Source organism: Anneissia japonica, unplaced genomic scaffold (assembly GCF_011630105.1).
Source record: "Anneissia japonica isolate Jap-2015-1 unplaced genomic scaffold, ASM1163010v1 scaffold3474_len973312_cov172, whole genome shotgun sequence".
NCBI lineage: Eukaryota > Metazoa > Echinodermata > Crinoidea > Comatulida > Comatulidae > Anneissia > Anneissia japonica.
In genome coordinates, this window is record NW_022747780.1 from 496,506 (window position 1) to 521,738 (window position 25,233).

Sequence of the window (25,233 nt, forward strand, 5' to 3'; positions counted from 1 at the left end):
TTGAAACAGAAGTTCGTAGTAGGCGATGTAGAAAGACATAACTACTGTATTGGGAATTTAACTTAGACATTTGATCAACCACGCCGTCTGCAACCGTCATCTTCTCTATAAATAATTAGGCGACATACCGGTATAATTTTTTTCTTCATATTTTATAGATAGATACTAAAAAAAACCCAAAAAAACTGCAGTAAATATTCTATTCGTTTACTATAGGGTGTTTTTCATATTTTATAGAAGACATTACAAAAAACTACAGTAAACAACATTCTGTTCGTTTGTGATCAATCTGCATGTTTTTTCTCCTATGAAATATTTGCCACTTGGAATTTTGATTAATAATATGTGTGATTCTCAACATGAGCAATTCGTTTTACTCGATGTTTTGAGGAATTTGGAAGAAGATGGCATATAATTATATCAAAAAGCCGGTAGTACGTCTGAGTCAAAAGCCAACGCGATCTCATCCGCGATGCGACCACGATACTATTGGTGCGCCGGACCGTGTGGCGTACGGTAACGATGATGCTCTAAAGGGGCGAGTCCCTGGGCCCCAGTCCCACCCCTACTCATACAATAACAAAGCAGTGACATTACTTCCATAGTTAGAAGACACCCTAAACTACAAAATAAAATACTGTATTTCTCCACTACAAACTTAAATAATTAAGTAAAGGGCTATATTAGAATTTACAGAGAATTCGAATATATAAGGAAAATAAAATCATATTACAGTAAGCATTACAGTACATCTGTTGCAATTAAAGAATTAATGTACTGATCATGACAACCTAATTATGGCCTTTCCTATCAATTTACCGCAAAATATGAACGCCTCTGTTGATGCGCTTAAAAAAACATACCCTGGTCATTGGATGTGTACATGTACGATAGTTTGGTAATACCGTAAACGCACGTTAGTTTTATTTAATATTACATTGTTTCGATCACACGTTATATAAAAATAAATAAATTACAATGATTTAAGGATAATTTTAGAGGGCGGTGTAATAGGTTTGATGATTGTCTGACTGGTACCTGTAATTGTATTGGACACTTTTGATTAGGCCTAAATGGAACCAAATTAAAGTTTTGGGCTTCTAAATACTGACACAACTACTGTATATTTAACTCATATATTATAATCAAATGCACGCAACTACGACGTCAGCTGTTCTTCGCAAATTTTAATCTTTAATTATAAATTGTGTACCAACGGATCGTAAAAATAATTGCTTTAATTTAGCCTAAACTTCTGACATTTGATATCGGTAAATATTGCGAACACAATTCGTCACGGTTCCGGGTTCACCATCATTGTGACAACACTAGCGATCGTCTCATGTTTGAACTACATAAAAACAACTATAATATTATCATTATCGTCATGTCCGTCGCCGCAGACGGTGACTTCAACATCGTCATCGCCACCGATTATAACGAAATCTTCTCCATTTAATGCATGAAAAAAGCCCCAAAGCTCAGTCGTCTGTATAAAAATTTTTGAACTTCGGATGGGCTTTTTTTTTTTTTTTTGCAAAAGGGGGATTTTTTTTAAACGAATGCTGTAAATTTTTGTAATTACTACTATAAAACGATAAAGGCCACTGTAACATCAATCTGTATCATGTAGTGCATTCGCCGACATTAAATCACCTAAACTGCTGTTTAAACGAAGCACATTTTAAATTTTTTTTTGTTTCCTTGAAATTCATGTACAGTGTATGTACTGCACTACTTCGAGTCAATGCTATCTTGAATAGAAGCCCTAGGCTTCTTTTCGGGGCTACATTTGCAAACTCAAGTGGGGCCTTTTTAATTCGAGATGGGCTTCTGCTCGAGAATAAGCACATTGGTCTTCTATTCGAGGCTTTACGATATATATATATATATATATATATAAATATATATATATCATCATTTACATCATCATTATCATTATAATCAATAGTAACATTGTCATCATCATCATTCTTATCGATCTTTATCACTGACATAGTGTAACCATCATTCTTAATTCTTATCAAAGCCAATAACTGACATATGGCAAGGTATGTACTGTACAAGGAAATTAATTCGTAAGGCCTCATACAGTGGCGTATTTAGGGGGTGCATGGGGGCTGATTGGGGGGGGGGCGCGAAGGTGAAGTAGGGGAGCTCGATGATCAGTTGAGGGGCGCTAATTTGCAAAATAAGGTGATTTTTAACTACTTGACCGTGATTTCTGGGGAGGGGGACTGGGGGAGAGGCGTGAGTAATTTTTTGGGATGTACACCCCCCGCGCACTCCCTAGATACTCCACAGCTCAAACACTACATGTAAATTGGATTATTGAAATATGCAAAATTAAAATAGTGGCTCCCAAAACTTCACGATGAAGTCTATTCCTAAGCAGTGGCTCAAGAAATTTGATAGGCTGGATTTTTAGGCATGGTAAAATATTGGACCGAGTTGATGCTAAGCGGAATTAAGTCCTGGAGGTATGACGAAGCAGTGTTTTGCAGGCAACGCTTATATGTTGACATTATCATCAACATTATTAATTAGTATCATTATCACCATTGATACCACCCTGACCAATAATCGGGCCAATAATCCATACAGTAGTTGTAAATTTTGTAACTATAATAATATAAATAAGATACATCATATACTAGAAAAAAAGTTGTATTTAATCTCCATGATTTTACAAAGTTGCCCATAGTGCACCTACAATACAATTATGCTGTATAATAATGTGCTATTTTTCTACATATTAATGATGTAAACATAATTTCTAATATAAAACCCCTTGATATATAATTAATATGTTTATCCATAATCTACATATAAAACAATTCTATAATTTACAATTACTGTTAAATGATAGAAAAAGTGTGTTTCTTGAATGAACAATGCACCAATCATGTATTTTGTTTCCAAGCTCCACTCTAAAGTATGTTTCATATTAGTTATGTTCTATAGACCTACCACATGGGCAAAAATGTGTACTAATTTCAGAATACATACCAATTTATATAAATAAAAACCATATGAAATAGCATAGTTTCATGATTATATATTATACCCTTGTTTCTTGTATCAAAATATTTGCTTTTAAATTACATACATACTGTATATTATGATTATCATTACTATTTCTATAAGCCTACAGGCCTACATACCTTACTAAACTGCAATAATAGTGTTTGATTTAAAAAAAAACTTAATATATACATACACATTAAAATATTAAAATCAACTGTTTTGTAAGAGAAAAAGTTTATAAGGCAATTTCAGTGTAAATGCTGTCAAACCACATTTTGAAATTCACGGTAGAAAGGTAAGGACTGGAATACAGACAAATAAAATGGTGGAGACTGGAATAAAGACAAATACAATTACTCAATGTTCACTCAGTTATTAATTTACTACTATAACTAATATTTTACTTGCTTAGTTGAGGTATTTTTAAATTTCAAGAAAAATCCTGGTGTAACAGGATTTGAACCCAAGACCCTGATATAAGAAGACAAGCACCTTAACCACCAAGCCACAGCTCCAATCCAAAAACAGTAATGGAAGTAATTTTCTGGTTACTTTGTTTATGGCCATTTTTGTTGCTTAGCAACAATGTGAATGACAGTTGTGACCCACCCAATTGACAAGTTTTGCTAAGCTCCGCCCCTTGGATACTGTCGCTAAGGTCCCACAAGACGACAGTGTGAAAGCATACGTGAGCATGCGTGATTGTGGGACAAAACGCAGGCTTGTTGGACACGTGCCTATTTCTGCCACTGTTTTAATTGATCAAACACTTTGGATTGATTAAAACTCTGGAAATGTCCTTAATGCTTTAGCAACAAGCTGAATGGCAGTTGTACACCCACTCTCTGTCGCTTATCAACAATGTAAATGTCAACAATGCAAATTTGAAGGTGTCTTGGAATTAGAGGGGTCTTGATTTGGAGTGTGCACTGTATTTAACATGTCGGTGCTTAGTAAAGAGTTGAATGACACTTGAGGCCACGCCCATGTTAAACAGATTTACAAACCATCTGTCGGACGATTAAAAAACACATAATCTTCACACTACTGATGTGTCAAGGACCATTTCTAAAAACTAAAACAATAGAAATGAAAAGGGAATAACGTTAATGGCTGTGTTAAATAAATTATGAGAAAACAGATGTTATATATATCAGTAATGATAATAACAATAATATATAATTCAGACATTTTGTATTATACATAATTAATTTAATTCTTTAAGTTTCTTGTGTCTGGTGACAATTATGTTACATCAATTAACATCTCGACGAGATTTGATTGACAGATAAACCGACTAATCAGCGAGCGTCATTTAGTCACGTGATCAAAAACTTTTCTTGGAAATTTTAATTTCCTTAGACAGCTGGTTTAAATGCGAAACATACATGAACCTAGGCCTAGATGTCTATGCCTTGTTATAGATATCCAGATTTACACGAGCAGTGCGCATTAGTGACTTGACCCTTGCCGACAACAAGGTTGACTGAATGCGGCTTTTCCCTCTTCCTTTGGGAGTGAAATCCAGAGGCTTTTACAACAATTTCCCTGCCATCTTCCGTGAAATAGATTAACACTTTGAATATATGATTCATTTGCATACCGCCTACCCTGAATTCTCTTTCTTAAAGAAGGTTGAAAGCAAAGAAAGTCTTCGCCAACTCAGTAAGACTAGCCACCATTGTCTAAGGTTTTCGTGACTTTGTGGGCGGGGCTTCGTGTAATTGTCGACATGTCAATTTAGGGAACATGGCCTCTCTCCACTTCAGCCCACTTTGCTATAATATTTCAAATTTTTGTTAGCAAAATTGCAGCTACCTCAAAGTATAATGAACAAAAATACTGTGTTGTTATCTAACCTTCATAAATCGTTCAGAAAAAAAATTTTGTTAGCAAAATTGCAGCTACCTCAAAGTATAATGAACAAAAATACTGTATTGTTATCTAACCTTCATAAATAGTTCAGAAAAAAAAAAACAATTATGGATGTAGCATATACTCAAAAGTTAATAGAGAAGACAGATCAAGTTTTATAAGCAATTAAAATCACTCACGGTGAGTATGTATGTTAAAATCTGGTATATGTATTATTAAAATATACTTTATAGATTGCTAAAACATTGATACATGTTTTTGAAATTAAAAATGAATAACTAAATTAATATAATATATATTATTGCTTGTGGCACACCACGTAGACAGTTCTGAAAAGAACTGTTGTTGTTGGTTGAGAATATCTCAACGATTTTGATTGAGTTTCTTCCATCGTCTTCAGGAGAATATCCTGAAGACGATTGAAGCAACTCAATCGAAACGTCGAGATATTCTCAACCAACAATAACAGTTTTTTTCAGAACTATCTACGTGGTGTACCGCAAGCATTAATATATATTATTACTTCGCCATGCAAACCTTCAAACAATAAATTAATATAACTTCCTAGTTTATTGTTAAAGCCAACTGAAACAGGGTTGTACGACGCAGCCCAATGTGATTTATCATTGGGGACTGATTTTAGGTCATTGTGAGAATAATAAACATTCTATGACGCGACTGACTCCGACGTAGACCGATGCAGACCGTGTCTGCGTCTCTCACACAGACCCCACAACAAATCATGTTGGCCTGCATTGCACAGTGCTGTCTGATCTGGCCTTAAATGTGGAAACCATAGTATATACCTCTTCATAGTGAATTCGAATATTGCCGGATCTATTTGCATCTTTCCGCTTGAATGATTCTGTGAGTGAATGCAACATAACGCAGCACTGGATAAAGTCATCAAATTTGATCGAGTTCACCTCGGTTCGGTCAAACTTCCTCATGATCAGGTGACAAAAGTTCATTGACCTAAATAAAGTTACAACATCTTTGGTCAATAACAATTATAATGAATATAATAGAAACAATAAGATAAAGAAATAATACAGGTCTCCCTATAAGTAAAGACCCCTCCAATTAAAGACCACTTTCTTTTATCCTTATTATTGTAATTAGAGACCAAAGCTGCTAAAGACCATGAAAACCACGGTCCCATAATTGGAGGGAAACCTGTAATTATTATAATGAAAATAACATTGAAAACAATAATAATAATGAAAAAAAAAATCATATTTTTGTTTAGTTAATAAAATAAATTGTTTTTCTTTTTTGTTATAATTTGTTTTTTGTTGATTGGACTTTATAGTTTTGTTTTATTATTATATATGGAACTGTTTCCAAGAAAAGTTGATTGATAAAGAGTAATGCTTTTTCAGATCAAGTTGATTTTGAGATACTTACAAATTGTAACCAAATGTAACAAATGCATCATGAAGTTCCTGAGCATCTATATTGCCAGACCGGTCCTTATCAAATCTATGATTAAACAAAAACAAAATTAGAAAAAAGATAGCAAACAGTGATGAGAGGAGATAAAGATGTGCTGGGAATGGAGATGAGTAGAATTAGGTGGCAATGGGGAATGAAAGTGAACAGGCCTGTAAAGCAGGATTCCTTGAAGGGATTTCCTTTGACAGACAGAGGTCCTGGGCACAGTCAATGGAAGAACCCAGTGGTCAAAGGGAGGGCTCTTGTGGAGGTCGGGTGGTAAAGCCCCCATCTTGGGACGTAGCAAGCATTCTACCACTTTAATGACAACTTTTATAATTTGTTGGTTATGACACAAGGGGATAGGGGTGGTTTGGTGTATCGTACAGTCAGGACTGGAAAAAGTGTGTGACCGTGCGATCAGCGGTGGGAGGCATTATGAATGTCCTGAAGGCATTTTTTTGGGGAAAAATTTCTAAAAAATAAACTGTCGGGCTAGCGTACAGATAACATTTGATGCTGGAGGAATTTTATTGAGAAAATTTTCATGGTTGGAGGCACAAACATTTTTCTTCCAGGCCTACGTACAGTGACTTGTTTGAAAATGGGGTTCGGCCAAAATACAGAAACCCCCTATTTAGGGGCCTAAAGAAGGGAGACCAGCATACAATAACACACGGCTTACCTATCAAAGCACTGTTTCCATTCTTGAATATACTTCCACAGAGCGGAGAACTCATTAAAGTCAATTGTTCCATTTCTGATAAAAAAGTAATTGAATTTTCATGTTAATATCCACCAAAACACCTACTAAGTGATACTGTATGATATTTGGCGAGATATTTGAAACTTTAATTTTGTCCAGGTTTGTATATATCTTATTGGATTTTTTTTTAAAGGTTACAATATAGTGTACTTTAAGCTGTAAATCATTTTAGATGTAAGTTCATATTAGATGTAAGTAAATTTTCTGTTTTATGTCGGACAAGTAATATGATTTTGTATCATAAAAAAATATTACTAATATTAAAAAGTAAATTTAGTACATGCCTAGTGTCTGTTGATAAAAATGATCAATATAACAAATATAGAATTTAATTAATATCAGCTAGGCAGGGTAGCTAAAAGTAACACATAATATTTGCTGACCCCTAAGTAACAGTACAGCAATATTACTGAATAGATAAACAGACTGTTATCGAAGGCTGTGGAGGCTACAGACACAAGCTCACTTAAAAGGCCTGATTAGTGAGCAACTTTTTTTTTCTGCTGTAGGCCTACGTTAAATCTGTACAAGTGTCAAAACTAGGGGTCATCAATAGCCTGTCACACACTGTGTTAGCTGACAATAAATATCAGAAAGCTGTTGGGTGGCAGTCAGTGTCGGACGAGGCCGATGAATTTATTTGCTCTCTGTGTCAGACGCAACACAAGTCGGCTGACCTCATTGTCGGTGGCAGTTTGGGCAGATTGCAAAACGATGCCACACAGCAGTGTATTAATGTTACTCATTGTCTTGATCACTATGGAAACGATTCCACACATCAGTGTACGACAGTCTCAAAAATGCACACCCCCAGCTTAGTTCCCCAAAGCAATTAAACTCATCGTCTTACTTATCCACATCGAACATGCCAATCATAAGGCGACACGTCTCGTCATTGAAGTGGGACCAATTCCCGTTGATGAGTGCCTGCTTGAGTTCGTTGATGGTTATTGTCCCACTATTATCAACATCCACAGCCTTTAATAACAGCAATCACTACATGGTTAAGCAAGCAGCTTAAAAAAGCATTAGCAGCAGTAGTTAGTTTATGAGAGCCAAGACAAATATTAACTGGTGCATGCAAACATTTTTTTTATCTAAATCTCTGTCCACATTATAGTATATTTCATAGCAACAAATATTTTTAATTGTTGCCATAAACATTTGTAGTGTGAATAAAGGCTTAGAGAACAAGACTATTTTCTATAAGCTACAAGACTTCAACACATAAAGATTTCACTCACAGGAAACAGAGCCAATATGGATCAAATGACGAGGATAATAACATTGTAGCACTAACAGATAATTTCTTCCGATTATAAATGTGCTATATATTTTTGGATGTATGTTACATGAATCACAAAACATGATGATTATCAATCATTATTATATGATTTAAATAATCTGAGTAAATTATTAGATACGGTAAATTATGGGCGGGAACTTAACCCTATTATCAAGCAGTATGAAGCAGATGAGAGCGTGATGCTCCCCGTGGGTGGGACACTGGTCCACCACAGGTTACAGTACTCCCAGCAATTAATACACCTGGGTAGAATGAAGCAATTTAGACAAAGTCCCTTGCTCAAGAACACTTGCAAATGATTGAAACCATCTCCTCCCCTCGAGGATGGGAAACCAAACCATTTTCACTGCGTCAAACCACCTCCATGGCTATGGTACTGTAATAACTTTGCAGTTGGCAGATTCACCAACCCTCAAACCGAAACTGATCCCCACTGTTTTCATGTTTCTATTTTGATATGATTGCTTTAATGTATAAACAAAATTATAGTTTAGGTACTGTAGTAGGCAAGCCTTTAGCACAGCTCTATTATAAAATAAAAAGCAAAGCCTAATTAAGGAGGATTACAAAATTGAAAATCTAAAGCAAATTAATTTAAAGCAAGTCTTAGAATATGAACACCTCATCAGTTGCCAACTGCAGATTTGCAGCAGGCCTACGAAGAGCTGTCCTCGTCTCAAGACACAACCTTTGAAGGCCTCTGTAAATAACTATGAATTCCGTTAAATAAAGATTGATCTTCAGCATATTTTTCTCCATATTTCTTTAAAATGCTAAATTCTTAATGCATGCCATATTAGTAATTGCCTTAGCTCAATCACAAACTACAAATTATCTTTAATTAGTAAATGCGCAGTGAAATTCCATTTCTATCAACTATCTAAGGCATGTTTTTCTAAGTGGACAGAAATTTGCAAAAAGTGCCAATATCGATCATACATAAATATGATGAAAACCTCAGCACTATGTAATAAATCACCATGTATTATGGTTGCCAATTAAATATTAAACATTTTCAAAACATGATGATAATTGATTGATATATTTTTTTAGTACAACTTTACTTTTATTATAAAAAAAAAACAATGATGATAATCAATTTCTATTAAGGTTGGTTCACACTAGAGTCCGGATCGGGAGGTAATCGTTAGCACCTGTGTGAGGACGGCCGATCGGTTAGCGCTAACGGTTAGCTCCCGATCCGGATATGCTAACGGTTAGCAACTTGGGCTTCTATCATTAGCCAATCACATATACGCATTTCCAATTTCCAGTTTCTTGTTGGCCAGTGATCCCACTGTCATCTCTCTTAAAATCTGGATCGGGGATTTCTTGTATAAAACGCCCGGGTAAGGGCGTATATTTGTAATCTGTATCCTGCTAACCGTTAGCTGCCATGTATGAACATAACCTGACAGTTAGAAATTCACTCCTTCAGTTTGATAAATATTGATAAAAAATGGAAATTCACAGGATATTTGCGAAGGATTTTTTTTACATGCATAACAATACATTGCCAGGCTGCAGTCTATTTTTCTACGTACTTATCTCTATCAAACATGCCGATCATAAGACGACATGTTTCCGAGTTAAATCTTGACCAGTTGCCGTTAATCAAGGCATTCTGCAGCTCAGTGGCTGTAATTTGATGGCTACCGTCTTTATCTACAGCCTTGTGAAGTGAAATGCATAAAAAATTGTATTTCATGAAGCCATACTTAAAGAGAACCAACTTGCGGAAAAGATAGAGTACAAGGGTAGAAGTGGAGCAAATTTTCTTGAACAAAAAACTGTTGTATGCCCATATATAGTCAAAATGTGCCTATATATGGTCATGATGTGATGTCATCATGACCATATTTAGGCATGTAACATGATTTTTGTCAATTAAAATTTGATATTCTGGCTCCATGGTTAAAAATGTATCCTCTGTATTAAAATATGAAAAAAAAAGATTTAGAGAAATTTAACTGGAAATTTAGCCCATTAATAAAGGGTCTACAGTATGTAAAAGAACACAGGTCAGTATTACTTATATGTCCATTAATTTATCATTTTGATTGAAATATTTAAATACAATTGTAAATACAATTGTAAGCAATACAAATATTAAATTTAATTTTTCAAATTTTATCGCAGATAATTTCGGAATCATTTCTGACCAGTTCTGGCAAAACCCACCATTTGTTGCAACTTCTAATTTCCCACATGCACCTAAAACAAAATTCTTAACATTTTCTTGAAATATAACTGAAATATATATTGAAATTAAAATTATTTTAAAAATACAAATCTTAATAATAACTTATTAGTTTTTGAGTCTTTGGAAACTGTTTTCTCAAAATTGACTGTACATGGCTGTTATCCAATGAATTAAAAGTTCTTAACTTTGTTATCAACTAAACACGGTTTTTAAGAAGAATTCAGAATCGAGAAACACCAAAAACTAAATTTTGAATTTTTCCTACACCAAAAACTAAATTCTGAATTTTTGCTACAAACGGCTGGCTTTGCCAGAGCCGGTCATTAACTAAGCTGGGTATTCGCTGCGTTGTACGAGGACTCCAGCTCCACTCCCTATGAGCAATAGACAACGACGACGCGACGATGTCTACTGAATGTAGGTGGCAGTCAGAACCTTAAAACGATCGACCGTCGATGCAATGAGTGCCTGACTTCAGAATACAAAAACTTTAATTTATCAAATCTTACCTTGAACCAGTACCATAAAGTTTCATTTGCCCCTGGGGGCGGCAAGCCAGGGTCCCCTGGTCTACCAGCTACTCCACCACCATAGCCTTGCTGATGTGGAGGGACATTATGAGTCTGGTAGGGTGGAGGTGCTCCATAGCCTTGATGTTGTGGCGGTGCACCGTAACCATGCTGAGGTGGTGGGGCACCGTAGCCTTGTTGAGGTGGGGGCGCACCGTGAGTCTGGTAGGGTGGCGGAGCACCGTAGCCCTGTTGTGGTGGGGGAGCTCTGTAACTCTTGCAAGAAAAAAATAATATAAAATGTTTAATTATGTCAACACCATTCTGCAACCAAAACATTTTTTATATTCGTCTATTAAATGTGTCTAATTCTTCGCATAGCCCATACATTTCTGTAGTAAAATGTCAGCAAATCATTGATTCAAATTTAACTGTAACATACTGAAAATTTGATAACAATGTGGTTATGTTAAGTAACTTTTCCAAAGCTATATTTTCATTTTTAGGAGTTTTTTAATTGTTGTTGACAAAAGAATCAGGTGGGTGGTTCTTTTGATCTCTACCATCCCTTGCATGTATAAAATGATGGACATGATTTATTGAATGACTTATTCGGGTTTAATGTGTCGCATTTCTATCCTTCAAGGTGATACAGTAGTGATTTAGTATGTGGGGAGGGGGTTAAAGTTTAGCGAGGAGGGGGTGATGGTTACAGAAGGGCACACCTACCTGTAACAACGAAGGGCTGTTCAGGAAAATTCAAAAAGGGCCCAAGCCTAGGCCAAGCTTGATGAGATGAGGAAGCATGTCTTTTGGATTGTTGTTCATTGTTAGAATTCATATTTTACAGGCCTGGCTAGGTGGTGATTCGGCTCTAGTACTAGTAGTAATAGGCCTACGACTTTACTAGGCTAGTCTTATTACAGTCTAGCCCTACTAGGCTATATATAGGCCTAGGAGGTCTACAGTAAATACCCGACTTCACTTCTGCAGGATTAGGGTTGAAGTGGCCACGAGTTGATACGCAGTAATTTGTATGGAGCGCCAAGCGTGCAGTATGCAAAATGGGTATGTTGGACAATAGGCGTCAGAGATGAAAATATTATTTTTTACATCTCCCTGCTCCGACACATAGGCCTACTCCTTTTTGCCTTTTTTTGTGCCTATCTGGTAACAAACAGGTCAAAAGGGCAATAACTAGTTGAAGCCTACCTTAGTTGAAGCCTACCTTAGCTACAGGGCCTCAGCCTAGACCCCTATCCCTACCAAACTAGACAGGGGCATGGCCCTAGGCCTACATAATTAAGGAAGGGCCACGCCTACCTAGGCTAGGCCAATAAGATTTAGGCCCTAAGCCTAGGCCTACAACTTCTAGGCCTGGACTGGGCCAGGGGGCGGTAAGCTCGATACAATCCTACTTACTTGGTTCGGGTTGTAAGCTGGTTGATTACCGCTGTAAGACATGTTGTACGGTACTAAGGTTCACAAATAATTGAAAATTCAAGGTAACCTACGAAAGTTACTAATAAAACAATAAAAAACCCTTCCAACAGCAAACAGGTTGTCGTACCGTACGTATTTACTCCGTGAAAGTCACGCATGGCCGAACACGTTAATGTGTCGCCATACAGGTTACGCTCGCGACTCACATGATTAATATCCACCAACCAGAACGCGTTGCTAAGGAGAAGATGAAGCAGACGACGACATTCATTTATTTACTTTATAGCAACACAAATTAATACACATAAGATAAATAAAATAATATTAATCCAAACATCTTATTTACAATATTGTATTTAAATATTTTTAAAACCCAAATTATTGTTAAAATATTTAATTTATGATATAAAATGTATTGTAATACAACCCATTCCATAAAGAGGCGGTTGGTATAAACAATAATACAAGATGGCGTCTCGTCAGAAGGGGTCGGTCTCAAAAGAAGGGGGAATTTGGGATTCCCGTACGCCTGCCTACTCCAAAGAGACGCAGGACTTATTAAAGGGTATATTTTAACGTACAAATTAGTTGCTAGGCTAGGTTCTGCATATTAATACCAAGCTTGGTCTAGCTAGGCTCCTCTTTTTTCTAGCTACCTAGGCCTAGGCTACATTCAGGCTACCTACCACCACTTCACCCACCACCACAGGGCTAAACTAAGAGGCCTAGGCTAGGGCCTAGGCCTAGGATAAGGATAGTCGAGGAGGAGCCGAGTGAGGAGGACACGGGGACTCTCTAGGCTAGGACCTAGGCAGGCCCTACTTACGGGCTTAGGCCTAGGGCCTGCCGTAGGTAGTTCGTATAAAATAACCTTTTTTATTTTATTGGTACTGGTAGTAGTCCTGTCGTACACTACAGACAGTAGACTGGCCTAGCTAGGCTCTAGGGCCTTCTAGAAGAGACCTAGCACTGCAGTCAATGTGGGAAGGACTAGGTAGTTAGGACATTTGATTAGATTGGAAGGAATGATGCCATATGTATATATTTCTTCATATTCCCAGTTATGATGCAAGAGTCAAAATTAACTTCTTTTCAACAACGCCAACTTCAGAATACTTTGAAAAGTAAGTAACTAACAGCATTCTTTCTTGGTTACCTAATAATTACAATTAACTAATAGACAAAATTGAAAAAAAAGGAAATGTTCTAACTTTGTTTCATTTCATAAATACACTGACTGGTTTATTGATTATTGAAGTGAGCCATTAATCTGTACTGTTTATTTTGTGTAAGTTCATTCATGCAATAAAACATTTGTCTTTAATTAATGAAAATTTTCAACAGGATCTCAAAGAATATATATCTTAAAAAAAATCATTTTCCTGTGTATTGTAGATGGAAGCAAACTTCCGTTGAAATGCCACCCAACAAGTAGTGCCAAGCCGAGGCAGCCTGTGACGAAATCGGTACCAGCTAGTGTAAAGGTGGACATCAGTGGATACCAGGGGGGCATTCGAACCAGAGATGAAATTGAAGATTCAGGGGCTTACGAAAGACCCAAATATTTGCCAGGCCCAAGCAGTAAGATATGTTTGTCTTGTTCATGTTGTTCATTTTGTGGATGACGGCTGTTCTCGTGTGACATACATAATTTACTTTTTGAGCCCAGTAAACATTTCCTGCCTTAACATTGGTTTGTATATGTTCTACGGAACTTCCATAGTTGATACTGAACGGAAAAAGACAAAGACAATTACGGAAATTTATCATTAGTCTAGACCCCACAAATGGGGTCTATACATTGTCCAACATCCAGGACAATGATTTTTCCATCAGGACTGTGACTACATTGTCTCTAAGGACCTAGACCCCTCAGACTCTTCAGATTACTAATAAATATTATTGAAAAGTGACCCATAAATTTGCATCCTGTTTAGTTTGTTTGAAATTCCACAGCTGTTATTATACTCTATATGCAATTCTGAGCTACACGTATCTTGCACTCAAGGCAAATTGTAATGTACTACAGAAATTTGTCATTTACCGGTACTATAGAAATTTGAGGACATAGTTACAGAAATGCGTTTTACTTTAGAAATCTGACTAACTCATTCATACATTCAAGATGTATGTATAGATATTGTCTGTTGATTCATAATACTGTTCACCTGCCACCTCTAACGCATAATGTGTGAATCTCGCGCATGAGCATCCATTTTTTACATTTCACGCCTACGTTGTATTATCTCGCGCATCATAAAAATTTTCAAAACGATAAAATGTATAGGCCGATTATACCCTTAAATTCATAAAAATACGGTGAATTTGTCATTAAAATGTGAATACAGGCCATTTAAATTTCTTTTAACGAAGCTATACTGACTGACAACTGTAATCAGTAGCAGTTCCACCACTACAATAAAAAAAATAACAGAGGGCGCTCTATTTTGTGATATTTACATAGAGGGCGCTATATACTTTTTTTGTCTCACATCAGACACCAACAAAGTTGGCGGGTATAGTTACTGCACGGTAGAAGTGCGCAACTTACTAGTTATACACACTAATATTATGTTGTTACAACATTATTACACAATAATTAATCCAATTTTATGGCATAACATCATTTTTGCAAAGCTATGCTGTTCTTGTCATATTGCTGTTGATATGGTGACTGTTGTTGTTGCTGCGAACATTTTGATTTTAAAAGATGAAGTATTATGATCATAATGATAATAATTTTCATTTTAATTTCTGATGTCAAGGAAACCTTGATAAAGAAAAACAAAGACTGCAAAACTTCATGGCATATGGAGAAGATTTAAAGATTACAGAAAAACGCAAGAAAGAAGTTCTAAAAATTCCTGAACCAAAGCCAAGTGTAGATAGATTTGATGAATGTAAGTAACTTGACAAAAAATATTTGAAAGGCAGTACGCTTGGCAGTATCACAATATTTGTGGTTATCATCATCATCATTGTCTTCATCATTAACATCATCATCATTACATCTTTGATCATCCTTATCATTGTCGTCATCATTTTTAATACTGATGTCACCACCACTGTCATCTATGTTATGACCACCTTTATCGAGATTATCTTCATCATCGAGATTGTCATAATGATGTCATAATGTCATCATCGCCATAAATAAAGCAAGAGGAAAGCATTTCATAGAGAGCAGCTTAGGTCAGTCGGTTAAACTGGCGGTAACCACTATGTGCGTGCTGAAATGTTGAGATCTCTTGGGTCCCCGGTTCAGTTGGTTGGTTGGTTAGTCCTATGTGCATTATGGCCTGTGTGCATGTTGAAGAATGCAGTACACCATTCGGAAAAGAGAAGGGGATTGTCTCCCGGTGTACTGCCCAATCACCACCAGAAGGACTTTCGTGGGTTATCCTTGGTGTTTACACCGAATAAATCCATCCAACCATAATTATATTGTGCATAGTATTTTAACAATCTCTTGATTTTTACAGTGCAAGAAGAAATACAAGAACGACAAAACTTTTTGGAAGAGATGGAGGGCTTGGGAAAAGGCAAGCAGTACAGAACTATCATAGGAACAGAAATATCACAGGTAGAATTATTTCTGAATATTATTAGCCTCTCCAGAGAGGGGTAGCTCCTTATGAAAACAGAGTCTACATTGATATGTGTACCTGTGTGATTTTCTATTTGCTCATTTAAATAATTATTTAGTGATATTACATTTGTTTCTGCATAATTATAAATATTCATGAGAAGAAAGTTTAATCTGAAAAGTATGCTTTAAATGGTCAATTATTTCCATAATTATAAATATTCATGAGAAGAAAGTTTGATGGTGAAGCTATGCTTTACTGCTAAAGTGCAAAAAATGGTCAATTATTTCAATCGAAAATAGCATTGGTTGATTTGATTTGTTCGGTTCCAAAAGATAATAGTATGTAAGCATTAAAAATACAAAGAACTAATTGAACCTGGATAACCTAATAAAGTTTTAAATGAAAGTAAAACTTATTTCCATTTGGGTCCATGAGGTCTAAGTTTTTCTGTTAGTTTTTGAGGCAATATAGAACTTGATTTTTAATTGATTGCTCTGTACATCATTATATGTAAACCAAACATCTGCTAATTTATAATCCCTTTATTTCCCAGAAAATCCGAGAGATGGAAGTTATAGACAAAAAGAGAACACAAGTACTGAAGAAAGCCTTAGAGAAGGAAAAGAAATATTTAGAGTCATCAAGCAGTGGTTCAATTCCTGGGCCTAATTTTGAGGAACCATCTGCTGAAGGGTGAAGCAGAAGAAAATGCTGCGAAGATGGGTTCGAGAGGTGCTGCGTCACAGGCTGTGCTGGACGAGAGAGGCTTAGCATTCATTAATCTTGTAGGAGTGGAAAAAGAACCTAGCTACATTAGTATTTATTCAGTTAACTTAATGACGATTCTTCAGATCTTACAGACTGATTTTTAAGGAACATCTGTTTTAAAATGTCTTCATACATTTATTTTTGTTTTTATTTAAAGTAAAGAAAACATAAAATATTGTGACGATTCATGATAGAATTATTAGTAATAATCATCATTATTGAATTGTGAAGATCAATCTATCACACTAGAAACACTACAATTAAAAATTATATGAATTTTAAATAGTTTTTTCTTGACATGTTTTGTAGATAAAAAACAATAGTATAATATTATTTTGTAACCATATTTGAAGACACTCCCTATTAAAGAATGTCTGGAAAAAATGGAAGAAAAGATATAAAGAGTAATGCCCTTGGGTCTGCCACTGGGTGTGTCGCATTTCATTTCATTCATATAGTAAACATTGGTGAAGACACGATCATAAAGGGCCTTGCCAAATGACATGGGCAATATAATGGCGTCAGATTAAGTTCACAGCCCCTTTAAATTCAAAACCCAAAGCCTTCACTGTACAACATTAGCCTGGTTCTCACGAGAGACCTAGTATCCGGATCGGGAGTTAACCATTAGCGCTAACTGTTAGCACCTGTGTGAGAACGGCCGATCTGTTAGCGCTAACCGTTAGCGGTATCCGGATACCGCTAACGGTTAGCAAGCACTCTCGGTTAGCAAGTTGGGCGCGTTTCTATCATCAACCAACAATCAACAATCAATCAACACGTATGCATTTACAATTTCCACTTTCTTATTGACCAGTGATTCAATCATCATATTCTTGGTATCCGGATCGGGATCTTCTCGTATAGATGCACGGCAGCTAACGGTTAGTAGGATCCGGATCCTGCAAACCGTTAGCTGACGTGTGAAAACATAGCCATTGTCTATTTTGCAAATACTTACCTATGTAAACTAGCTGTTGACATTGTTTTTAGGTAAAAACAACCATTCAGCCCAGGGCAGTGATACAGATGCTCAAAACTTGTGCATACTCATTCATTGGGCCCTGTCTGTTCGTGTACTTATGTTGTCTAGTGAATTAATTTGTGCTGTTGAATAAATGTTTTAAATTGTAAGTGATCTTAATTTATTTATTCTATTAAGTGCAATGAATATAATTTCAGCAAATCTAGTTAAAGTCTGATCACAAATACATGATTTGAAAAAAAAAAGGTAGGCCTATTTATTGCCTTACCTGTCTTGATTTGCATCATATGCTGCATAAGGCCTCATTTGTAGAATATTACTGTATTATAAGAAAAAGGAGCACTCAGTAGAAAGCATATCTCTGCCCACAGCAAATCCCTTTCTATAAAATAAATCTCCCAAAATATGCTCCTAATTTTCCACCACCACCAAAAATATTTAAAATTGGTTTCCAAAAAAGTAAACAATGGCAATTATTAAAATTGGTGCAATTACAGTAAACTCTTACATTTACTGTAATTGCACCAATTAAATATTCCATCATACATCTGTTGTATCTGCCTACCGTATAGGAAAATAGGTTGGCCTTTTAATGGTAGCCAAATCCACACCCGTTTATGGATCATCACCAATGATTTTAATCATCTGATCCTTGGGTCATACCTAAACCTTGTAAATTTCATTTAGACCTGTACAACTCTTTTTGAGATATTTTGAACACACACAAACTTACTCGACTGAAAACATATCTCGTGGCGGAGTTAATAATTACCTTTAAATGAACATAATGTACTGAAATATTGAAATTCGGTTCAAGAGAAAAATTGGCATTGCCTATGTCTTTGGAATTTTAGAACAATGAACTATTTACAAAGGGTAGATGACAACAGGGTAGAGGACATAGCAAAGAACAACCTTTATGTGATATGATATCCAGAGATTAAAAAAACAAAAAGGCTTAAATGTTAAAATATAAATAATTGCCTGATGGGTAGTCAATGCAAGTCGTCAATACCTAAATTGGAAGTATCAGATATTGTCATGACCTAATAAAGAGAAGCATAATATCCTACTGACATTAGAGAGATCTCAGATCCTAATCTTTTTAAACGTGCACTCAAGACTTAATTGTTTGCCTAAGCCTTTTTGCTGCTTTTTCCTTTTGTGCTTTTATTGTTGTAATCTGTTTATTTGTCTTTGTTGTTTGTGTGACTGTACTATTGTAATGCATGGGGTTCCTAAATATTAATGACTGATTTTATGCCTACCATTGTTTTGCTGAATTATTGAGGCTTGGCTTGAAAATAACCGATAAGAATATACAATTGTAAGTCTACTATTTGACACCGATATTTATTTGGTAAGAATCTCAATCTGTACATATTACTACCATTTATACAATACTACGACTCTAGGCTTGTATTATCCAAATCAAGAAGATGACAGAGTGGGTCTAACAAATATTTGTCAAATTCTGTTTGTGATGCATCTCAATTTGCCTTCTGCATGTATTAACAACATATGTCTATTTATCAGTAAAATTCTAGATCATACTATCTTCACAGTAACATGTCAACTTTATTTATACGATGGTGATGATGATGATAATAACAATAATAATAATAAAAAAGTAACAATAGTAGTTTTAATGATAACTTTGAACAATAAAAAAACAATAAGAATAATACTAATACTACTAAAAATATTAATGATGATGATGATAATAATAATAATAATAATAATAATAATAATAATAATAATAATAATAATAATAATAATAATAAATTATACAATACTGTCACATTCTTATGCCAATTACTCAGTTTAACATTTAGCGACAGTAAGCTGTTTTTGGGATGGCAGGCCCCAGATTAGAAATAATATAAATTGTTTCTTGAGTGCATCATTGCAAAATTACACATATTTCTAAATCTATTGTATATATTTTTGTTGCATATATTCCAATGATTTCTTTTCTTAGCATTATAAAGCACCCATTTGAATAATTGAAAAGAAAATAATGTTAATTAACAAAAAAAAAAACATCAAAATACATATACAATATATTTTTATAGCAACCACAACATTTGAAAAAAAAAATACTATCTTGATTAAGATTATAAAATGTTTCAAAATATAATAACACTGGTAAAAATATGTAATTTGTAAAAATTATTGATCACTGGTTATTAACTGATTAAATTTTCAATTACTTTTTAAAACCTATATAATGTATCACCACACAAAAGATTTTTTGGTTAATTTTTGTAAACCTATTGTTTGAAGTTCCTTGTAACGCCTTTTATATATTTTGAAACACCCAACATGCTCAACTCAATGGCACAACATACGTGCAACAGATTTTTAACAGGGAGCTGTCGATTGCACGACGACGGTAGGAAATAGAACGTAATGACGTCACTAAAAGTCATCTGCGCATGCAAGAACGTTCAGTTCTTCCTCGTCGAATGGATTCTAGGATGCACATTTGGCAAAATCTACGTATGCAGAGAACGTAGGGATGCCCGGTAGGATGGTCAGGAAAGAATGATTCCGTTGCGTTGTCGCACAAATCAAAATCTCCCTAATAACAATCTGTTAAGACTGCTACCGATAATCACGTCATCTTGGAATTGGATTTGTCGTATGACCGCCATACAACGCATTAGTGAACGTCAGGCTTTAGATTACCTTCCAATGTAAAAGATATACAAACTTTATTATTTCTTTTGCAAAAAAAACAAAGACAGTATACCTTTAGCAAGACCCTAAACATAATAACATATATGGCCATGATGTCGTCATATCACACCCATATATGGGCAAATCACTGCTATTTGTCACATAAAATATTACAGCAATAAGGTAAAAAATATACGCGACTTAGTGCAAAACTTATGTTTATCTCTTAAGACTAAAGTTGCATACATTTTAAGTGCTGATGTGGTTCACTTTGGCTAATAGCATTAACAATAACTATTCAGACGAGAAATAATTACACCTCAATTGACTATTGTATTTATATATATATATATATAATTTTACAGTGTTTTATACTACAAACATACTATTTATAAATTATACAGTATATCTCTTGAGAATATTCATTTTCTAGTCTCTGACAAGTTAGTTGGCTGCAATCAGGGCTGGGAAAAAAGCGTGCGACCGCTCAACCAGGAGTCGGAGGCATTATTAACATTCCAGACAGCCACAAAGTATACTAGCAGCGATGTGCATGTCCCAGACAGCAAATTTTGGCCTATATACCGTATAAATTTACTCGCATATAAGGCGATCAGCATATTTGACAATCCCCTGAGTTTGAGAATTTTTTGACAATGTTTTGGAATGATGGGCTTTAAGACAACCTCTCTTACATTTTTACTACTTTTTATGGTCAAGATACTGCATCTAGCTCATTAAAAACGGAGCCAAATGTAGGGCCAATCTTCAAAATAATACCATTTCATGGGCTTTCAAATGTTCATCAAATTCTTATTTCCCCATATTAATTGCATTTATTTAGCAACTGCATGTGTTAGCAACGATCCACACATAAGACGAATATGATTTAAAAAATAAAAAATCTGTACGTGTTACGCATGTAAGGCGACCCCGCTTTCTCGATCGTAATTTGCTATTTTAAGACTTGTCATGTACGTGAGAATATACGGTAGTGTCTTATAGCATACAGATAACATTTGGTGATGGGGACAGTTCATAAAAACAATTTCCATGGTCATAGGCACAAAAATACAGTGTTTTTCAGGACTGTCTGTGATTAGCCTTGTTTAAAGGATGTGTCTCTCTGTTAGAAAGCATTATATGGTATGCATAACTGTGACGTGAAAACTTTAAGAATGGAATGTATTAACATTGTAATATTACTGAAAATTTTTCCATGTTGTACTACACTCAAAATAAAAGTTATCAACAGTTTTTATATATTTATTTGAAATGTTTATATATTTTTCTTTGCCTTGAATTGTAAACAAACAACATAAGGAGTATAATTAAAATTGGTAAGACCATTGTTTGAGCTGCTAAAATACACAAATCTAACAGAATTAGTGTATATTGACTTGTACCTAATACGCATATGTAACAAGGTTGTCCAAAGATGTGTTAACACGATTAAAAGTAACAACAGATATTATCATATAGATTAATTACATAATTTGCTGAAAATAAAAGATTATTGAATGGAAATAAAGGTATCCTTAATTTAAATTTATTACAAAAATATATTTAATTTTAAAATGATTACCAATAATTTTTTAAAAGATAACATATTTCTCACTAATGTTGCCTTGCATAGATAAAAAAAAATACTGTATGGAATTTGCAAAGCATTTAAGGCAAATCTGGTAAAGAATCATCATGGTATAATAAAAAATATGGAAAAATAATAAATAACATTTGAATACACATCAATAAATGAAATGGTAAAAAAGAACAGAATAATGAAATGGTAAAGTAAAAATTAAAAATACACCAACAAAATCAATATAACTAATTAATTCTTGAAAAAAATTCATCTGTGTAATGAAGTTTATATAAAATATTTGCTTTTTGTTCGATCAAATATGACTTTAGCAAATGTGCTATGTTCAGTCTGCTAATTTGAGTCTTATGAAATTATGTAAAAGTGCATTGACCTTTTGCCATTACATTGATGAAATATTTTATATAGCTCCCTCTATAGCACCCTCATCACCACAATATTCCTTTGGATTTCCTCTTTTCCTTCTTTTCTTTCTTATTCTTCACCTTCTGTGATGTTACAGGGTCCTTGCTTAAACCTGCAACGATATAAATTTGCATTATGTATGATGGAGTAAAAGCTGAAAATATGTTAATCAGTTTAGAGTTGGCATGATGCCATAATGCGATGGATGTGTAAAGCATGGATTCAATAAAACTGCTACATTGTTGCTACAGTGTTTTCACTGCAACCATTAAAATGTGTCCCCAATGCAATTAGTAAGGCTTCCTGATTCGACCAACCAATCAGTGATTTCATGGTAATCAGCTTTACAGGGCTATTTATATGAAAATGAAATGCGAGCTGAAAAAGACACACCTAGTTTTGTTCAGGCAAGTGATTATTTGGGGGTGGGGGGAAATTAAATTTCTGTGGAATATTTTTACGCACATAATTACTAATGAAGTCATTAAAGTGGTGTTAGAGTTCAAAGCAACACAAAATGCATCATAGCAGAAAGCATTGCCCCAGTATTTGGGGTTCTTACTAGATTTAAGGTGATTTTCAAAGCGTGCTGAGGTGTGCGAGTGCAATCTTTCGCCTCAAATCACAAGCCCTGGGCGTAACATATCACTCGGCCAAAATCCCAAACTCAGAGCTCCTACTAGGCTACAGATTGAGAATATTAGTATTCTGCTTAGAAGACGCCTCCGAAAGTTTGGATATGTTACCCACACGGACGAAGATTGCTAGACCAGGAAGTGTCAAAAAGTGAAGATCGTGGGACCCACGCACACGTGAAAACAGAGCAATTAAAAAAATATATCAGTGATGATGAGGTAAACAGCTGTCTCTTATACACATCTAGATGTGTATAAGAGACAGCAAACAACATAAGGAGTATAATTAAAATTGGTAAGACCATTGTTTGAGCTGCTAAAATACACAAATCTAACAGAATTAGTGTATATTGACTTGTACCTAATACGCATATGTAACAAGGTTGTCCAAAGATGTGTTAACACGATTAAAAGTAACAACAGATATTATCATATAGATTAATTACATAATTTGCTGAAAATAAAAGATTATTGAATGGAAATAAAGGTATCCTTAATTTAAATTTATTACAAAAATATATTTATGGCCTCGAATTCACAATTGTCTTTGATCTTTTTAATTCTAATTAGAGAACTAAGCTGTTAAAAAGACCGTGAAAACCCTGGTCCCAAAAGTGGTCCTTAATTGGAGGGAGACCGTTTCAGGAAATAAAATACAGAATGTTGCTGATGGAACAATGCATTTTACACGTCAAATTCTATATTGTTTAATAAGGTAAATGTTTGAAACCTGAAGCAGGCCGGAGTGCCCGTCTCTCTTTCTTTAGCGTTTGAGCCAGACTGTGCAAGGCTGTGGGGGGGGGGGGTGGTTCCCCACTCCTCCCCCACTGCAGTCTGTTTTTATACTTACGACAAAATTGTTTAAATTACAGTACTCAAATAAAGCAAAAACATCAAACTGACGTACCACTTTCTCTCATCATAACGCGTATATTTTCATCTTCCTGCTCCTCACGTATTCTGTCGTTCTCGAGCCTGTCTACCACTTCACTACGCTTTGTCACCACATCCACCAGTAAGTCCAGTAACCGTTGTTCTTCAATGGCGTCCGCATCGGTTTTTTCATGTTCCTGCTTTAGCATAATCCGCCGCAGATCAAACTCAATCTCAGCGTGTTTCTTCTCCAACTCTTGTGACTGGGCGCTGAAATCATATGAAATTCAATTATTAATTTAATTGTAAACATAAACATAATGTTATATCAAATTAGTAATTGTGGCAAAGACAAGCCAAACCAGTCTCTCATCGCAAATCTTGCTTTGGAGATAACGGCCAAAAAAATGCTGGAATGTCAAAATTTTGGAAATCTATTTTATTGCACTAAACTAACTTTAATATATCTATACATCATGCTATGCTATTTTCCTCATTTTTATGTTAAAAACAACAAATTTTAAGGATTTGTTTATGGCTGCTGCCTAAGAAATGCCGAAAATCATAACTTGAAAGGCTGATTTCTCAAATAATTTCTTTAAACAGCTGTTGTTTTAACTCACGTAACTTCATAACGAAATGTTGGATTTTAATGATTCTTTTACCATTTTATACCTCTCATTTTACTGTTTAATCCTGTGATAATAACTAAAAATTAATTTTTGTGACGAGTGACTAGTTTGGATTGCCTTGCCACGATTGATAAAAGTTACATTATCTGTATAGTGAGAATATGACACTGGATCATAAAAATAAAATTTATTTGGCAAGTTGAACCTCTCATAAGCAATCGTTGTTTGGTCCAGGGAAAGTGGTCATTTACAAGAGGTGGTTGCTTACGATTGTATGCACCACATGAGACCCAAACTTAATAATATGATATCGGGTCTCAGTTAGAATTAGAGTAGCATTAATACTGCCCTCAGTATCACACACATATCATACTGGAGGAAACATATGACTTACAGTGCAACAAGTTCACCTTCCCTTCTGACCAGTTGGTTCTTGTTGTTGACAAGCTCAAACCATTCAATCAACAGACCTTCATCATTAGCACCATCTTCTGGAA

At 35.1% G+C, this 25,233-nt stretch overlaps 3 protein-coding genes across 7 annotated transcripts in view; 1 reads left to right on the top strand and 2 right to left on the bottom strand.

Moving 5' to 3' along the window:
• Nucleotides 1-2,651: 2,651 nt before the first annotated feature.
• Nucleotides 2,652-12,798, bottom strand: LOC117120605 (sorcin-like). Of its 3 annotated transcripts, XM_033265637.1 has the most exons (8): nucleotides 12,747-12,798; nucleotides 12,543-12,679; nucleotides 11,121-11,396; nucleotides 7,953-8,080; nucleotides 7,022-7,096; nucleotides 6,310-6,384; nucleotides 5,709-5,877; nucleotides 2,652-4,102 (listed from the first exon to the last, which is right to left on the bottom strand). In XM_033265637.1, the coding sequence occupies exons 2-8, from the start codon at nucleotides 12,582-12,584 to the stop codon at nucleotides 4,067-4,069; spliced, it is 801 nt and encodes a 266-aa protein (XP_033121528.1). In that variant the 5' UTR covers nucleotides 12,585-12,679; nucleotides 12,747-12,798; the 3' UTR covers nucleotides 2,652-4,066. The 3 variants fall into 3 exon arrangements, with proteins under 3 accessions (XP_033121528.1, XP_033121529.1, XP_033121527.1); XM_033265638.1 differs by lacking the exons at nucleotides 7,953-8,080; nucleotides 12,747-12,798 and adding an exon at nucleotides 9,953-10,080 and having other exon boundaries at nucleotides 12,543-12,735; XM_033265636.1 differs by lacking the exon at nucleotides 12,747-12,798 and having other exon boundaries at nucleotides 12,543-12,734.
• Nucleotides 12,799-12,932: 134 nt separating this feature from the next.
• LOC117120622 (UPF0193 protein EVG1 homolog) lies at nucleotides 12,933-18,055 on the top strand. Its single transcript, XM_033265656.1, has 6 exons — nucleotides 12,933-13,128; nucleotides 13,625-13,687; nucleotides 13,959-14,144; nucleotides 15,329-15,463; nucleotides 16,046-16,146; nucleotides 16,707-18,055. The coding sequence occupies exons 1-6, from the start codon at nucleotides 13,032-13,034 to the stop codon at nucleotides 16,848-16,850; spliced, it is 726 nt and encodes a 241-aa protein (XP_033121547.1). The 5' UTR covers nucleotides 12,933-13,031; the 3' UTR covers nucleotides 16,851-18,055.
• Nucleotides 18,056-19,231: 1,176 nt separating this feature from the next.
• The window catches only part of LOC117120619 (MICAL-like protein 1), a 41,833-nt gene continuing 35,831 nt past the window's right edge, over nucleotides 19,232-25,233 (bottom strand). For 2 of the 3 annotated variants that reach the window (XM_033265655.1, XM_033265653.1), the window contains 3 exons: nucleotides 25,131-25,227; nucleotides 24,139-24,374; nucleotides 19,232-22,708 (listed from right to left, as the gene is read on the bottom strand). In XM_033265655.1, the coding sequence (XP_033121546.1) occupies nucleotides 22,620-22,708; nucleotides 24,139-24,374; nucleotides 25,131-25,227 (422 nt within the window). In that variant the 3' untranslated portion in view covers nucleotides 19,232-22,619. The remainder of the gene's footprint in view (nucleotides 22,709-24,138; nucleotides 24,375-25,130; nucleotides 25,228-25,233) is intronic. The other variant, XM_033265654.1, reaches the window with a different exon arrangement.

Excerpts from the sequence above, each read along its gene's own strand:
- LOC117120605 (XM_033265637.1), bottom strand. The coding sequence starts at position 12,584 with ATGTCTTACAGCGGTAATCAACCAGCTTACAACCCGAACCAA. Across the intron at positions 11,397-12,542 it reads CAGCTTACAACCCGAACCAA|AGTTACAGAGCTCCCCCACC; the intron begins GTAAGTAGGATT and ends TTTTCTTGCAAG. Across the intron at positions 5,878-6,309 it reads GTTACATTTGGTTACAATTT|GTCAATGAACTTTTGTCACC; the intron begins GTAAGTATCTCA and ends AACTTTATTTAG.
- LOC117120622 (XM_033265656.1), top strand. The coding sequence starts at position 13,032 with ATGGCGTCTCGTCAGAAGGGGTCGGTCTCAAAAGAAGGGGGAATTTGG. Across the intron at positions 14,145-15,328 it reads ATATTTGCCAGGCCCAAGCA|GAAACCTTGATAAAGAAAAA; the intron begins GTAAGATATGTT and ends TCTGATGTCAAG. Across the intron at positions 16,147-16,706 it reads TAGGAACAGAAATATCACAG|AAAATCCGAGAGATGGAAGT; the intron begins GTAGAATTATTT and ends TTTATTTCCCAG.